An 18,953-nucleotide genomic window follows, 5' to 3' on the forward strand; every position below is an offset into this window, starting at 1 on the left:
GACTCTGCCATTTGGATTCAACTCGTACATTGCAACCAGGAGTAAGGTAGAAACCACTTTAGGCTACTGCATTACCTTAGAACATAGAATAAGAGAGTTGGAAGAGACCTTGGACTTCTAGTCAAACTCCTACACAAGGGACCTCTAGTCCAACTCCTACACAAGCAGGACAGTCTATATCATTTCAGACAGGTGGTTGTCCAGTCTCTCCTTGAAGCTCTCCATTAACTCTCCATTACCCTGGAGCAACGTCTTCCAATGCCATTCTGCTTTCAGTTCTAACTCACCTTTCTCCACAGCTCTCAAAGTTGATCACCTATACAGCAGCTAATCAACAGCAAGTGGAGCCAGCTTTCTTTTATATTCTTCATAATTCAAGTCTCTTTGCATTCACCAGTTATTATTCAGACAGCTTTAGAACAGAGACTTAGTGATTGTTTTGGAACAATCAAAACCCACATCAAAAAAAACCCACATCAAAAAAAACCCTGCCTATTAATGGCACAAGTAGTAGGTCATACTATGTGGAATACTCTTTTCCCAGATACAGTATGTGGGTCCCATTTCTTTGACACTCTGGGAAGTAGTTAAACCTGTTTTAATTTGTAGGCGTTTGGCCCCTGCAGGGGATCTCTATGTTGAGTTCTAGATTATATTTTTAAGGAGAACGGGAATAAGAATTTAGTTTAATGAAACCATCCCATAATCATTTATTTGTATATAGTTTGCATGTATTTTTAATTACATTTCCCTGGTAGTTCCTTTAAGTATAGAATCTTGTTACAATGCAAATTTGTTGTCTGTTGGTAATTTAATGTCTAAAGAATTTACATCACAAACGGAGATACGAGATTCAGGAGTATTGCTGTGTTTCCTCATTTCTTTCCATCCTTCCGTAATAAACTTTAGGGTTGAGTTGTCAGAATAATTAGAGCCTCGACAAATGTTGTATATCAAAGCTGTAATGTTGCATTCCAAAAAGGTATCTGTAATATCTTCACACAGTGAATAATGGTACCAATTTCTCCCTTAGACTATCTTGTATCGTTATTATTTGTAAAGCAATTATTTCCCTACTGGGGTCTTTTATTAGTCTATACCTGCCTTCAGACTGTCTTTGATCAACATTCTATATAAGACCTGTGTTATTTGGGTGCTTTTGTTCTTGGCTCATCTGGATGCAAGAGACTAGTGACTCAGTGTAAACTGCCAGTTTTAGAAAACAAACAACTGTTTTGATCCTTTCCAGATGTTAATGTCCATTGGGTGAATACAGATGGCAGGATTTGGGGGACAGGGAAGCACAGAATTCTAACCCTTGTCTTGTCTTTTGTATCCACTGACTCTCTCTCGCTCTCTCTGTCTTGTTTTCACTTCCCGGCACTGACCTTATGACTACTCACCTTAGTCTCAAGAGTCTCAACTGCACTGCTGTTCTGTCATTGGAAAGCAAGGAAGACAGAGAGCAGACTGTGCTGGAGCAGTCTCTGTCTCTGTCTCTGTCTCTGTCTCTCTGTCTCTGTCTCTCTCTCTCTGTGTGTGTAAGAATCTGTTGAACAGACACTTTTGGTTAAGTGAGCCTAGAACACAGGGGAGGCTCACTTAAAAATTGAATGACTGTTTACAACTGAACCATACTGTTACTGTATAGGACAGGGAAGGTTAAAGATGTTTCTTTGAGACAGTCCATCAACTATGAGATGTTTTAGAAGTATTCATTCATGTATTTGATTTTTATCTCACTTTTTTATTTTGGTCAATTCAAAGTACAATTGCTATTTCTTCACAACAGTGACTGTGAGAGGTCAGTTTGGCTGGGAGATAATGACTGGCCCAAAGCCACCCAGCCAGCTTTTATGCCTGAGAGAAGACTAGAACTCACAGTGTTCTGGTTTCTAGCCCAGCACCTTAGCTAATATACCAAGCTTTGGATGTTTATCAAAATGGCTCCAGTGAACTGAAAACCGTAAGAATTTGCAATTTCCTGACTCAGGGACATTTGATGTGGGGGAAATTTACTCCAGGAAGATTTTGACAAAGAAGAAAATCAAACAATGCATTTACAGAACTCTTTTTTGATGGAAGGCTGTGACGGTTACAAAGAGAAAAAGAGTCTTGTAGTTTGAGAAGCAACTTAGACAAATGCCATGATGGGGAAGAAAAGGGGAAACAGGAAGATGAAAGAAGAAACAAGGAGCGGAGACATTCTAATTGGGATATGTTCTAATCCTTATTGTCAAATTGTAAACCAGCCTGAATGTATCCTCAGGGTCTCCCACTGGATGTATCCTCAGGTTTATTATTAAAAGAAACACCAGAGGATATTTTAGATCTTTGTGCTACGGTGCTTTCACGACAAACTATGACAGTAGCAACCATCTGAGCAACGTGCACAGCTAGAGTGTGGAGAAGACGTTTTGTTCACAGCTAATAGTACATGACGACCTAACTAGAGGCATTGGGTGAAGCAACGAGGACTGCTCAATAAACAGCTGGTGTTCTTATGCAAACAGGCATAGCAGTTTCAAAATCCAATAGAAAGAATAATAAGATTCCACCTGAAAGCTACAACCCAGTAGAGGGACTTTAAAAACAGCAATACTGCAGTTACACCCAATGGGCCAATCCCAATCCTTATGAATTGGAGAAACCATGTATGTTTATATTCTCTGGTCTTCCACTGATCTGAAAATATCGCCATCACCATTGATTCTTGAGGGCATGAGAAATTTTTTTCAGAGAACTAAAAATTGTACTGCTAGTTTATTGCCCTACCTAGAGTGATATAAATCTGTGATTGGGTCATATTTTACATACCAAACATAATAAATTAGAAAAGGAGGAGAAGCGGCCAGAAATAATTCCTACTGCTGATGAATTTCAGGAAACATTGGATTGTCATTTATTGTGTGAGGTTTTCCACCATCATATAGTTGTATTGCTATGTTGCTTTCTCTTTTATTTTTCTTTGTATTAAACATTTCCCCAAGTTTCCTGAGACTTTAACAGATTGCAAATACTGTTAAATAAACAAACAAGCTGATACTCTTTTGGTGGGGGCAGGGGGGAATATGTTAAGGCATTATTCCAGAATAGTGTTAAATTCCTGTCCAAATTAAGCCTAATTATCAATTTTCTTTGAGTATCAATCAAATATCTTGCACAAAACCCCAGAGAATATTGAAAGATAGCTTTTTTTAAAAAAAGCAGTATCTTCCACACTTGCCTTTTAGCCTCCACACCAAATTAAAAAAAGCAATTAGTGGGCATTTTCCTACCAGTTCATAATGTTTGGTGGGATGAGAAGAAAATCAACCCTTGCTATCAACCAGCCTCTGTCTCTAAAGTGCCTGGAATGCTATACATAAGGATAGCACTATTTGTTGGCATCGTGCCATTGGGCAGGATAAGAGACTGTCAGTGAAGACAACAGTTTGCATGCTGATGCAACCTCCTCCTGGCCTAAAGTGAACAGCCGTTTCACTCAACCGTGAAGGAGAATCCTAGTGCAGACATGGATGGAATGAATTTAACATCCTGATTTTATTTTATAAAAACTCAAGACAGAATGCATAATGCTCCCTCCATTTCTTCCTACATAAACAATCCTATGAAGAGAGACTGGTTCAAAGTCACCGGGTCAGCTTCTGTATTTAAAGGCAAACTACAACTCAAGGTACCCTATTTTCGAGTCCAACACCTTAACTGCTACACCAAGCTTCATCTGTTTAAGAACAATCATAAAGCTTGACTTTGTGAGGATCAATGTAAAAGGAACATAATCTTTGATAAGGAGTATAGAACAGCAATGAAAAAGCTAAATGAATCCTACATGAGTGAACACTGTATTTTATAGCATATTATGCTCCACAACTGTATCAAATTAGTTCTAGCTTCAAGCTATTGTTAAAGCTGTTGGACATTCCAGACTTTTGCTGTATTCTTAAGTGAGAGCAAATTGTATTTTAAGATAATATTAAGACTTGAATTAAAACTGTATCACATATAGTATCATGCAGCAGGTAGCTCAATAGAAGTAAGTGCTACAGAAATATTCTTATCAGGAAACAGGCTTATATGAAACTTGGAAGAGTTTTCAGCTACAGCAGCAAAATGAGCAGTGGGAACGATTTAGCCAAGATCAATCTAAAATGAAACCAACAATCTTCACAAGATAAGATGGATACACAGCCACATTTCTTTGTGATAGACCAGAATAGCAGAAGATTACTCAGATTACTCAGCCTGGCCTTGGAAGCAACTGGTTAAATTACAATCAGTCAGAGGTGGGTTTCAGCGGGTTCTGATCAGTTCTGGAGAACCAGTAGCAGAAATTGTGAGTAGTTCAGAGAACCGGTAAATACCACCTCTGACTGGCCCCGCCCCTATCTATCCTCTGCCTCCTGAATCCCAGCTGATCGGGAAGAAATGGGGATTTTGCAGTAACCTTCCCCTAGAGTGGGGTGGAAATTGAGATTTTACAGTATCCTTCTCCTGCCACGCCCACTAAGCCATGCCACGCCCACAGAACCGGTAGTAAAAAAAAAATTGAATCCCACCACTGCAATCAGTCCAGAATATTTTCAAAAAGGTATCTGAGCAGCAGTAAAGGATTACAACCATAATTTACATTAAGTCCAAAATACCACAATACACTGCAAAATTTGCAAAGTTTGCTGTGACTGAGATCAGTAAGTGTATAGCTTAACATTTCAGGGAATCTACATAGTTAGCATGCAACTGTTCTGTTTCATGGAATAATATAGGAAAAGAGTTCCAGATGACATCACTTCCAAATTTCCAATTATATGCTTTCACGTTTCTTCACTTTTTTTCCCATATTAACACAACCCCGATTAGGAGAAAAAAATTGTTTGTTTGTTTGATTGATTGATTGATTGATTTGTGTGCCACTCATTGGGTGTAGAGACGATATACAAATGAGATGCAGAATATCTGAATTGAAGTGATTCAAATGGATGAGTTTGTACTGCACTGGTATTTTAATCATATTGTATACTATCCTTCCCAACCTGCTGATGTTATCCAGAAATACGAGACTACAACTGGGAATTACAACACCTGTAGTCCAATCCAGTACTTCTAAATGAATTCAACTTCTAGTATTACATTTACTACCGTTTCCCATTGCGAATTGGTAGTAAAGGTAAGTAGAACCCACCCCTGAACTAGATGTCCACAGTCCCTTCCATCCCTGTTAGTCTGTGTTATTCTTCCTTAATTTAAATGAGCAGGCATGCAATGTTGATAAATATGCAAAGGGGGATGGTTTTAATCCTAATACTGTATCCATTATCTTAATTCTTTTTATCCTCTAACCCTAGGGGTGTGTTCTGCCCCAGCTACGGATCCCAAAGAATATAGCACAGACAAACTCCGAACCAAACTCAGTTTACTTCAAAACACAGTCTTTTGCAAATGCAGACTGTTAATAAAACGTTCTTAACAACCTGCCAGAAATTCCACAGATAAGATAGTGTCTTACTAGAGTTGGCAGAAAGCCCAGAAGCCAGGTTTGCAGAGAAAATTCAAACTCAATGATCAGCACACGAAAGGACGAACACATGTTGTTTCCTGCAGCTTTTTACAAGCTGTGTGCAAACTTAAATAGGCTAAGGGAGTGGCCAATTAGCCCCAAGCCTTATTCTTGAGGAGACCTCCTCCTGAGTAACCACTCCTGCCTTTTGGCAGCTCTGCATGCTCGTGCATTGAGAGGAGGCTCCTCCACTTCATCCTCTGCACTTAAAGGAGCCTCTGGAGGTTCTGAAGGCCCTGGCTGAATCCCTGCCTCTGGCACCAAATCTTCTTCAGCCTCCTTGCTGTCCAACTCGAGTGCTGGCTGCACAGACTGCTGGCATGACACCACACCAGCCTCCTCCTCGTCGGGATCAACAACAATCCGCGCAGGCCGCTGGTGGGCCACAACAGGATGCTACTGCTGAGGGAGGGAGGGAGGGAGGGAGGGAGGGAGGGAGGGAGGAAGGAAGGAAGGAAGGAAGGAAGGAAGGAAGGAAGGAAGGAAGGGAAGAAAGAAGCCTTATCTCCTCATTAGGATGATCTACATGCAATAGAACTGGCACTTTTTTCCCCTTTCTCCCAATGGAGGGATAAAAAATTATATCATACCACCTGAAGATATAAGAACAAAGAACATTTAAGTGAAATATTCAGCTTAGTTTGCCAGAATTTAATGGAAGAAAGCATAACATAGTATGCATGTAATGCACCAAAGCTTTGCAAAATTATATTTTCGAATGAAACATAATTGCAAATGTATTATAAACATGAGGTAATTATTTTAATACTGCTGAAATAATTTAACTTATATTTACATTTGACCCAATGTTACTAACTGCTTTGTTTCAGGATTACTCACTTATTGGAGCGAGATCATAAGCACATAATCAAAGGCCACTGTAGCCAATGGCTCTAAATATATATACATATATACTGTATACATGGCTGAGTTAATATTTTATAAATTATGAAATCTTGCAGAAATTAAAATATATGAACAATACTATCATGCCCAGGGCTGATTATTACTGCCAGAGTCTTGCAGTCAGGAAGACTGCATAGAAGAGCACATAGTAGTGAATTAACATCTTGAGAGCATAAGCCAGGAGATCATATCAATGGAGTAAGAGAAAAATAGATACCACAAAAGTAAAATAGGATGTAAGAAAAACAGGATCTAAGATTTAAATCAGACTTCTCAAGGGCAACAAAATTGCAATTGTTAAATTTCATCAATGAGAAAGTTATTGAAAAAGTATAACCGTGAATTCTCTTGCCTCTTGTCTATTCCAGATCTTTCTCAATTTCTAATCACGTCAGGAAGTCCAATTCTTCCTCTTCTCCCTGCTCTCCAAGTCGCATCCTCATGGGCCAACTCTGCTGGTAGTCCTCAATTTATAACAGTTCATTTAGTGACCCTTCAAAATTACAATGGCACTAAAAAAGTTCACATTTATGACAGTTGACTGTGATCACCTTTTGCGACCTTCTGATAAGCAAAGTTAATGGGGAAGCCATTAACAACCATGTTATTAACTTAACAACTGCAGTGATTCACTTAATAAGAAAAGTCATAAAACAGGGCAAAACTCACTTAAATGTCTCACTTAGCAATGGAAAATGTAGAAACCGGAAGGGTTGTGGTGAGACCGGCTGGAGAAATAGTGGGCTCTGACAAGCCCCGTGAAAATTCAGCCAGACAAACTGCTGTCGGGGGATCTTCAGACCAGAACCATCCTGTAGGGATGGTGAAGAAGTAGAGGTGCCTCGGACGACCAAGAGGAACAGGCAAGTTCCTCAAAAGGTTGGAGGCTGCTCTTTGAACTGGCGGCAGGGGCGGTGGCCATTGAAAAATGACCGCGCTGAAGCTGGGGCAACTGGACTAAGTTGTTTGTGCAGGAGCAGTGTCTGAATGGAGTGCTGGTACGGGTGAGTGATTGGCTAACTCACAGGTAAAAAAGAAAATTTTTAACAACTTTAAAAGGTGTCCCTAAGCAGAAATGAGTGGTTAATTGGCACTTGGGAAAGTTAATGGAGGGAGAAGAACAAAGAGGAGGTTAAAATACTAAAGCCCAAGAAAGAAAATTTTACAACTGGATTTCAAATTGGCTTTGGAGAAATTAAAAATAATAAAAGAAAAAGAAACCCAAGGGAAGGTACTTTTTATGTGGATTAAAATATTTTGACAGTTTTGACATCTGAAGGAAAAGAACAAAGAGGAAGTTAAAATACTAAAGCCCAAGGAGAAAAAAAATATAACTGGATTTAAAATTGAATTTGGAGAAACTAAAAACAACAGCAAAAAAAGAAACCCGAGGAAAAGAACTCTTTATGTGGATTTAAAATATTTTTGACAGCTTGGATACTTAGTTGCTCTGAGAATATTATGGATTTGAGAGAGACATCTGCTGGTGGAAAGTGAGTACTGCAATATTGGTGGGAAGATAGAAGAAAAAACAACAGCTGTGACCGTGATTTAATCTGGAAACTGTGAGAACTTTTAAGGAGTATCTGTTTTTCTGAACTGCTTGGTTTCAACTGTCAACAATTGTGGGAAATAACAAACCTTTAATTTGGAATGGATTGGATAAATATTTGAATTGGATACCATTTGGAATTAAAAAGAGACTATATGGACTTTAGAATTTCAATTAAATATAAAGTAAAAGTGTTAACAATTTTTTAAATTGACAATATGGATTCTTGGATGTGTGAAGAATTAATTGAGATGTTTAAAAATATGCATGAATCACTAAAGGGTAATAAAAAGATAGAAATTTTGCTGGAACATACAGAGCAGGAAAAAGAGAGTATAAGTGAGGAGCAAGAAAATAATATTGAAAGAAAAGGAATTGAAAGCAAAAAGCAGTTAGATGATTTAACTGGGATTAACAGTAGCAAAAAAAAGAGTGGATGGGGGGAATATTCCACCAAAAAGAATCAAACAAAGGGAAAAGAAGGAAAGAGTGGAAAGAGACTAGGAGAAAACTTGGGGAGAACTACTCGAGTAATATATTTAAAAGTGAGAAAAAGGATTCAGGAGAAAAGACATGATAAATATAAATATAAAAAGAAGAAGAAGAAGAAGAAGAAGCAATGGAAATTGTGGGTTTAATTGTAGTTGTAAATTGAGGACTATCTGTACACATATATCTTTTCTGTCATAGATCTAGAGTGTGTTCCATGTTTTTTGTGTGCTCCAGGTATTGTAAGCCACGTGGCATGTTCATAACTCTTGAATCTTGGATTAGACTGAAATGTTTCTTGAGCTTCCTCCTCTGATTCAACTTCATTCTTATCAAAGCTAAAAATTTCATGGCCATACACAGCTACAGTGGGAATAGTGATATTTCTGAATCACCTTCTTCTAAGATTTGTCTAAATCAAACTGGTTCATAATAAACGCTAGTTTTTGTTTGATAAAAATGTAATAAATTGTTATATATCTCTCTTGCTGAATTTCTCACAAGAATCAAAATATTTTTTATTACATTTTCAGTTTCCAAGGGAATGGGAGCACTATTATTCCATGTAGCTCTCTATATTAAATCAGCATTTTAATTTAACATTCACCTTGAATTGCAAGCAATTGGAAAGTAAATTAATGGCATGAATGCCATTATTCTTCTTCTCTGAAAATTTTTATACTGAAGCTCTTTCAATACACTGTATTCATCACTTTCGAAAATCTCTGAAGTACAGTAAAGATGACCATCTGTTTCTAATTAAGCAACCCCAAAATAGATTTAGGTGGATACTAAATACATAAGATATCTTATGTTAGCTAGCTTACAATTTCAGGTGTGAGTCTAATGTAGTAAGCTTTTATATATATATAAAATGGCAAATATTCCTTTTATATAAACATAAGCTTTTAATGTAAACTAATATAATTTAGGAGACAAATGGAATAAAGGGTGCTTATAAAAACAGAATGTCAATTAACTAAATGGGATTTTACACATATATTTCTTACATACAATATGTTACAAATGTGTAAAATGGAAATGGGTTTATATACATGTGCAGAACTTACAGGATACAGACATTTTATCCACTGCATTCAAAATCTGGTAAACCCAAATCCCTTAAATTAAGAATATATTGTATATAGACACATACAAATGCACAACCACACACCATGACTTAGCTTTTAAAAGACAAATCACTACAAAGGATAATTGTTAAGACTGCAGTCTTTCTGAAAAATCATCTAAACCGAACTGAATACAATGGAGTTTATCTTTTATTAAATATAGATAAGATTCTGCTGCAAATAATCCTAAATATTTGATATATAAAGATATAAATGAGCAAAAAAGAGCTATTGAATGGGCATAAACATTGTAATTAATTGTTCAACCAATCTTATTTTCAGTGGGCTTTTTATTTGTTTTGGTAGTTCCTTGTTCTAGAACAGGAATCTATAACCTTAAACACTCAAAGAGCCATTTGGACCCGTTTCCCACAGAAAAGAAAACACCGGGAGCCACAAAACCCTTCCCATGCCTGACTACTTCTTGAGTGGCCACAAAACTAGCATATGTAGTTGAATTAAACTTTGTTTTATTCTGAAACTTTTCTTTTCTTGGATTTATCCATGGTTGGCCTACCGGGGGGTTGAAAAGCTCAATAAATCGCAAGCTGGCGGGTGTCGCACATTGGCAGTTGTGATGCATATTTTGAGTGACAGGGAGCCGCAACAGAGGGGTGAAAGAGCCACATGCAACTCCAGAGCCGCAGATTGCTGACCCCTGTTCTAGAAGGATTGAAACCGATAAGGCAGGAACCAACGCTTTCCGGAAGGGAAAACTGCTATGTCAAAAGAGATCAAGTGCTTCTCAAAGCCAAATAAAAGAATGACAAAATATCTGTTGACTTGGAAAAGCAGGAGGAAGAGGCTTAAAATATGAATCTTGGAACACAGACTTTTATACAGGTTTTATCTTTTGTGTATACCATAGCATGCCGATATTTTGTGTGTACGAAGGACTTTGCTTTAATCTGTAATAAAGAAACGGAATTATACTAAATGCATCAAGTCTGTGTGCCTTTTGCTGAGAAGCTAGATACGAGGTCATCTGGAGAGATTCTGCCACATCTGTGCAAAGCCTGTTAATTGGTTAACAAATAATAAAACAAAATATATTAACATCTTAAATGGTTTTTCACCTCAGATGCATATGAGAAGGAAGAAAGAATAACCAAGAAACCTCTAAATGACACTTTTACTTGGCCAAGTTAAAAGCCCAGAATTTCTAACCTTAAACCAAAACTGTGAGCCCCAGCATAACAAGTTATTCTCCTGGGCAATGTTCTGAGGAAAAATAAAATTATTTGTGATCACATCTCTAAGTAATGAAGGCGATTCTGCACAGTGACAGATATACTGTATGTATACCTTCAATCTGAAAAACCGCAAATGTATTCAATTTCCCTAGGTAGCCCACCCAAAATTCTAGAATGTTTCAGTTTGAGGAAAGCAGATATAAATATTGCTTCAGGAAAAAAAAAGACTTTAGTCCTATACATTTTTGTATTGTAATCCATGAAATTATGTTATAAAAAACAATAGTTGAAACACAACTTACCTGTTCATAAAGATTCTTTATTGGTTTCCACGGTTTACCATTCAAAAGATAAGGGATGGTTATGCCATAGTATTCTAGTTGTTCTCTTTGAATCCATTGCCTAGGGAATTCCAGTTTACTTTCAACAGTTTCTCCTAGTATAATTTAAAAAAAGATTAAATGTTAGTGAAGGACTGGCACCAGCAGTACAGTAGTACAAACTATTGCTAAGTAAATCTGAAATAATAGCAATAGCAATAACACTTAGACTTATATACCACTTTACAGTACTTTATGGCAGTCTCTAAGTGGTTTACAGAGTCAGTATATTGCCCCCAACAATCTGGGTCCTTATTTTACCGACTTCGCAAGGATGGAAGGCTGAGTCAACCTTGAGCCTGGTGAAATTTGAACTGCTGAACTGGTAGCAGCCAGCAGTCAGCAGAATTAGCCTGCAGTACTGCATTCTAACCACTGTGTCATCACAGCTCTTATAAACATAAACTAATACACAAAAGTTATTAAAATATGTATCAGAATAAGCTTTTATATGTCTTACATTATGTTGTGTTTTATATGTTTTGGTTGCAAGTTGCAGTAATTCCACTTTGAAAGTACAAATAGGGCAAACATATGGGGGGAAATGAAGTGATTCACTTGTGAGAGATAGAACATCAAAGTAACAATCAAAACACCTTTTTTTGTTATTCTTCTTACCCATTTACTTCTTACATTATGATTTTGGACACAATTTTAGAATACTTCACTACTGTATTTGATAGGGGTTATTTTTAAGTGGCTTATTGTTTGAAGGAGTCCCCAAACCAAGTCCAACTTTACAATGAAGAAGCATTAAGAAATAAGAGTATAGGTACTGATATAGTTCATGATGCCCAGCATATGACAATAATTTTTTCTCCCTTGCTTACAAATGTTCTCACTAAAAAAAATACCTTATGAAATCTTCCCTGCTATACTCCCCCTTATTAATACTTCATGGCTCAAACAAATGCATAAACATGGACAAAATCTAAGGATATTGAACCACCCCTCAAATGTTAGACTATGTCAGCTGATGCAAAATCTGTTTGATATATTGATATCTGAAACACCTTCTCAGAAAATCCAGCATCAATAACCTTCCTTAATCTGTACCCAAAGTAATAACACAAATTATATTATACCTGAAACCAATATTAAAGTGGAAATCAATTTGATTAATTTTCCTTGTGCATTCTGAAACATTGACGCCTCTCTCTCCAAATACAGGTACATAATAGCAAAGTTTAGGATTTTAAACACATGAAGATTTTAGAAGATGGTATCAGTAGCCTTCAAAAGGCCTTTCTTCTGGAATTACAAACTAACAATGTCCACTGCAAATAAAGAAAACCAATATAAATTTTTTTTTTTAATTTGATTTATATGCCGCCCTTCTCCGAAGACTCAGGGCGGCTTACAATGTGCTCAGCAATAGCCTTCATCCTTTTGTATATTTATACAAAGTCAGCTTATTGCCCCCACAAACTGGGTCCTCATTTCACCTACCTTAGAAAGAATGGAAGGCTGAGTCAACCTTGAGCCTTGGCGAGATTTGAACCCTGCAGTAATTGCAGGCAGCTGGTCTTAATAAGCTTAATAACAGGGTGCCTTAAACCCTTGTACCACCAAGGCTCTTAAAAATGTTTTGTAGATGGCATATGCCCCCTGAGAAACTGGCAAAAATGTTTAAAGATAAATCAGCTAAATGTTGGAAATGTCACCAGTTACCAGGATCTTATTATCATATGTGGTGGACATGTCCAGAAGCTAAAATTAAGACATGGTTGGAGGAAATGATACAACAACATATTGATTTAAAACCACAGCTGTTCCTACTGGGTATCCTTCCAGAGATAATTAGTAAAGAAAATATTTATATGATTATTCATGTAACAACAGCTGCAAAGATTGTTTTTAGACAAAATTGGAAAGCAGAGAAAATACCTTTGGAAGGAGAAGGAATTAAAAAATGTTTAGACTGTGCAGAAATGAATAGATTAACTTTGATGATCAAAGAAAGAGAGGATTTAGAATATTTTAAGATATGGGATCAATTTTACTATTGGTTAGAAAAGAGATATAGATATGCAAACTAATAGTTATGTAAGAAAATGGTATAATTAGAATATTGTACTTTTGGAGAAATGCTGTAATAGATGTGGTGAAAATGAAGACAGAAGAAATAATAAAAAGATGAAGTCATGGAGAAAACACCTAGATGTCGCATGGAAGGAATGACTGATGTATTAAATGTTTGTTTGTGTATAATTTTTTTTTTTAAAAAAAAGGCCTTTCATCTCAGAATAAAGTCTCAAAGAGTTTGGGAAAAGTAAGCGAGCTATATATGGCAGTGAGTTCAAAAAAGAGGGCTTGATTACCAACGGTACACATAAGAGGTATAAAATAGCTGTTTTAAATTCATGATCAGATATCATGGTGAGTAGGATGACTATTTCTCCACCCTTGCAAGAAAAGGAGACCAGGTTTCATAGAAGACTTTTTAAGTATGCAGCAAATATTCTTTATCCTGTCTGATGACAGAAAAGAGAATTCTAATTCACACAATTGAATAGGCAGAAACATTTCAGCCTTGATGACTCTTACTAATTTATATGAAGATTTAAGGTTTAAAAGTAATGTGTCACACATCAGAGTCACCAGGTCATATTTTCCTCTTGATAATCGGGTCTGATTCTTATTGACATGATTAATTGTAACTGGGTGATGCCATTTCAATTCAGAGGGGCTCACATGAACAATATCTAGAAGCCTGATAAAATACTATGAATGGAGCAGGGTGAGTGCAGCATAGGAATCATGCCTCAAATCATACTACAACTATTGCTTTGTATTATACAATAATATAAATAATACTGTACATGCTTCAAAAATGTTTCGGAAGTAATTGTTAGAATCTCTCTTTTCCTAAAGCAACCATATGTTTTTGAGATTTGGGGTGTGTGTGAAAATGTTATACATAAATTCTTATGTTTACGCATGCATATTAGACGAAAGGTTATACCTTGTACAAGAACTAAAAAGGATCAACTATATGTTTACTCAGAAGTAAATCTGATTAGAATTGAATGTGACTTACACCAGGGGTAGGTTCTAAAATTTTTTACTACCGGCTCTGTGGGTGTGACTTATTTTGTGGGCGTGGCTTGATGGTGATGTGACAATTCTTTAGGATTTAGCTAAGGTACTGGTCTACCAGGCTTTTAACTGCTTGCAGAGCTGTACCTATTACAGGTACAGCTGTATTTGTACCTATTACAGCTGTACAAATAAGCTCTACTTATTTGTTTTTGGAGGCACTGGTCTACCCATTTATTTTTGCAGGCACCAGTCTACTCATTTATTTTTGCAGGCACCAGTCTACTCATTTGTTTTCTTTTAACACTGATCAGCTGTAGGGCGGCCCTTTGAAGCCCCACGGCAAGAGTTTAAACAGTTTTTTTTCCCTCTAGCCGATCAGCTGGGACTCAGGAGGCAGCAATAGATTGGGGGTGGGGCCAAATAAAAGGTAAGAATAATGCAGGGAGAGCGGGGAGGGCAGAACCGGTTCGGTGACGTCATATCGTCACCGCTACCGGCTCGGCAGAACCGGGAGGAACCCACCACTGACTTACACCCACGAGAGAATAAGACTTCAATTTCATAATGAAATAGCCAGGTTGGAGTTTATAAAGTTTTCTACTTAAATTTTTATAAGCTGAAGTCAATTCTTTAGAACGTGATATTTTTGTTTAAAATATCTCAGAACTTGAAATAAAATATTCACAAGGGTTAAGAATTGAAGACACTGTGTAGTACTGTAGTACTTCTGCTCCTCCTTCATGGGGCAATTTGTCAGTGATTATGGGCAAAAAGAGATTAGCCAGTCAACCCTCTTTTGTGGGGGGAGGTGCACTGTTCGGTACTCTAGCCTCTATTCTCCAACATATCTACATGAAGCCGCTTGGAAAAGTCATCCATTCAGTTTGGGGTTTAGTATCAACAGTATGTTGATGATATGATGATACCCAATTATACATTGCTAACCTAGGTCACATAGGAGAGGGTATCAATGTCTCGACAGTATCTGGAAGCAGATGAATGAAATAAGCTAAAATTGAACCTTAGCTAAATGGAGTTATTGTTTGTCTATCAGAACTTCCTGTTATCACCACTTATGTGTCTTTTTTATTGTTTTTATATCGCAAATTCCATTTCTAAATTGAACAGTGTGTTTTCTAGTATTAAAGTATTAAAATTTAAACATCTTCATAGTCATTATGATCATATCAACATAGAAACATATAGTAGACACTATCAATCATTGTTATAAAGTATTCTATCTTCCATATTGACATCAATTATGTGTCCACTTATGTGTCTTGATGGGGTCTCCATTGCCTTAAAGGAACAGGCTTGTGACTTGCAGTCCTCCTAGATCCAGAACTACTGCTAGATGGACAAGTGGAGGTTGTGACCACTGCATCTTTTGCCAGTTTCATCAGATGTACCAATTGCAAACTTAATGGAAGAGGAGGATGTCACAACTCATGCTGTCATCACCACTCACCTGGAATAATGAAATTCTATCAGCATTTAGGATTGCCTTTGAGACAATCAATAAGCTTTTTTGAGGTGAATACAGCAGCCCAAATGTTGGCAGGTACTCACTAACTAATGCCCTGGGCACTAATGTCACACCTATGCCCTGAGCATAGCAGAGACAGCAAAAACAAACTGTTTGATTAGAGAAAGATGAATAACTACATTTATTATTGACAGGAAGCGTCTTATAAACCTTTTGTTGAAAATAAGAGAAAATGTGATTTGGGGGTTTGAAGATTAGAAAGGGTAGCTTATGGAAAGAAGGAAACTGTGATGTAACTTTAGAAAGAGGAGGTAACATAGAAATGTATCTACAATCATCATCAAGAAGATCAGAGACCACTTCTTTATCAATTTTGGTTTCCTTTTTTTTTCTTTTACTTTTCAATTTTTTTACTGTTTACCGTTTTTCTTTGTTATACTTAATTTCTTTTATGGCTTTTATTTCATTATAAATATCTTCAATAAAATTATTTTTTAAAGGGAATTCTTTGCCCTCTGAAATTCAATCAGCATGTATTAGATTTTAGAAAATCATTGAAAGCCACGATTAAGGACTTTTGCTTTTTAAATTACACCATTTTTTTTCTTTTTGGTTGTTTCTATGATTTTTACTTAAGCTTCCCCCTTTTTATGGCATTTTATAATTGGTTATAGTGTTATACTATGAATGTTTTAATGGTGCAATTGTATTTCCTTGTTGGTCACTTCATTAAAACAGGTAAAGCAAATAAAAATAAATAAATAAATGTGAAAGTCGTATCATGTTTCATAGTTGCTCATTTAAAAGAATGTGTAGAACAGTGGTGCATTGTCCCTGGTTCGCACCGGTTCTATAGAACCAGTAGTAAAATCGGCGGGAGGCTCCGCCCACCAACCTCGACATCATCAGAACATCAGAATGCACAGAAGAGTATGTGTGTGTGCGAGCGATGCTCACGCACGCGCGCAGCACCATTGCAAATCAGTAGTAAAGTTAAGTAGAACCCACTCCTGGTGTATGTAAAAATGATAATGGGCTCTTAAGAAAGTACCATTTCTATAAATCCACCCCTCAAATCAGGGATACAAATACATACCAGTACATACACAGAAACATATGCTCCTGGCCTGAAACTTGTTTAGCTTTTTAAGATCAGCCAGCAAAGATACTGATTTACTGAAATAAGCTCTGTAATTGGCCTGATTTTAAGAAAAGACTACTGTCTCTAACAAAGATCTATCCAGCCCAGCATTGTGTTGCCGCAGTGACCAAACACATGCCTATGGTAAGCTGATAAGCACCCTCCACTCATTTTTATCAACAATTGCCATTAGGAAACATAATGCCTTGGATATAGAAGCTAATGCATAGATACCACTGTTACCAATTAATATTTCCGAGGAGGCTCATGAGAGTTTCAAGCAATGGTGGACTGTTTGTGTATAAATCTCAAGCATCAAAATATTCCCACATGTGGCTAGTATATGTAATTAATTACTTCTTAGAAATACACAAGCATCCACCACAACCCCATCACTTTATAAGAGTTCCATTACATCAGTTGTTTAGTTGAGTCACCAAAGGATGACGTTTGCTTATGCATTATTAATTCAGCCATGAAGATCTGCCCAAATCATATGTCAACTATTCTTATGACAGAAAAGAGCCTTGTATTTAATTAAGGCAGATTCTTTGTTCTCCTTGTCAAGCAATAAATTGGATTTTATTTGCACCAGAATCAAATTTTTATTTGTAAATCGTAAGGTTAGGTTTCCTGTAGAAAATGGAACACATAACCCAGATAGAAAACATTTTCAGAAATAAAAAGTTAACTAAACTGAAAGCCAAATTTCCAAGAAAACATGCAAGTTAAATAAATTCTAAAGGTAGTTTTTAACATAACCTAGAAATATGTCTGAAAACAGGAGCTGACAGGATATATGAGAGCAATGATATTTATATGAAACAAGGAAATATGCCAATATGAAATAAAGGTTGTGAAGCCAAAAGGCATAAAGAAATATAGAAAGAAGATACATCAAGTGGACAGAACAATAAAGCCAAATAGCAAACAGAATTCATAACAACTGAATAAAAATGTATGGGAGAATATAGATGTCAAAGCAAGGAATAAAGAACAGTCTCTAAAGTTTAAGCCATTTTGCATGTAGCCTTATTTTTATATACATATTTGGGGAGTGTAATTCAGAAAAGACATGTTTCCAAACTCATATATTACATTAAATTATGGCATTCTTCAAACATGATAGAAAAAATCATAACAATCTAGTTAAAACATAATGCTAGACAATGTAACCATGTCCTATAAATGATATCACAATAGAGTAGTGCTGTCAATTCATTTTGCTAATTCAAACCCAAACACACCATATTATGGACCAATAGATCCATAGTTTATCTGTCAGAACCATCCACCAATCTCAGCATTACTGGATTGCCATTTTTGGCATGACGTACCTTAATGTTTTAACTTTCTACAGATGTGCATGTTGCTGACTTTTTATACTAAATTATTAATCTCTAGCTTTTCAAAATGGGTAGCAAAAGAAAAGCTAATCTGTTTCCAAAGTTGCTTTTTCAAGAGGCAATTGGACTTTCTGGTTTTTTTCTTTGAAGACACTTCGCTTCTCATCCAAGAAGCTTCTTCAGCTCTGACTGGATGGTAGCGAATGTAAGGATTTATATTCCTTGCAGCTCTGCTGAAGAACCTTCTTGGGACAATCATGACCTGGATGACTGAGAATTTCCATAGACATCTAAAGATAACCTATTTATGAATATAACTGATAAAGATTCGCAATACGTCAAGAAAATATGACAAATGTTATCCTTTATTATATATTTTTGCCCATCCCAACACTAAAAAAAAAGAAATTAATTCATTTACACGCTATTACAAACCTCAAATTATAAAAATGTGTTGAAAATACCAGAATGAAGCTGAACAAATACAACTGCACAATTATTCAGTTAGGAAATAGACATCAAATGCTCAATTACAAAATGGATCTTATCTGGCTAGGAAATGTGAATTTTTTTCACTGTGAAAATGATTTGGAATAAGTTGCAAATTGATAATGATCTGAAGGGTTGGGAAGGAAATATTGCAATTTTAGGCAGCATCAACAATAGTTTCAAATTAATGGTGGAGAGTTGTTTTACTTTATTCTACACTGACCACATCATAATTTGAGTAC

General features: G+C 36.4%; 1 protein-coding gene across 1 annotated transcript in view; it reads right to left on the bottom strand.

The window, feature by feature from the left end:
* ADAM12 (ADAM metallopeptidase domain 12) overlaps nucleotides 1–18,953 on the bottom strand; it is a 261,963-nt gene that overhangs the window by 227,837 nt on the left and 15,173 nt on the right. Inside the window, exon 2 of the mRNA XM_034436441.3 lies at nucleotides 11,130–11,263. Within this exon, the coding sequence (XP_034292332.1) occupies nucleotides 11,130–11,263 (134 nt within the window). The remainder of the gene's footprint in view (nucleotides 1–11,129; nucleotides 11,264–18,953) is intronic.

Source organism: Pantherophis guttatus, chromosome 6 (genome assembly GCF_059756535.1).
Source record: "Pantherophis guttatus breed Tessera chromosome 6, ASM5975653v1, whole genome shotgun sequence".
Classification (NCBI taxonomy): Eukaryota; Metazoa; Chordata; class Lepidosauria; order Squamata; family Colubridae; genus Pantherophis; species Pantherophis guttatus.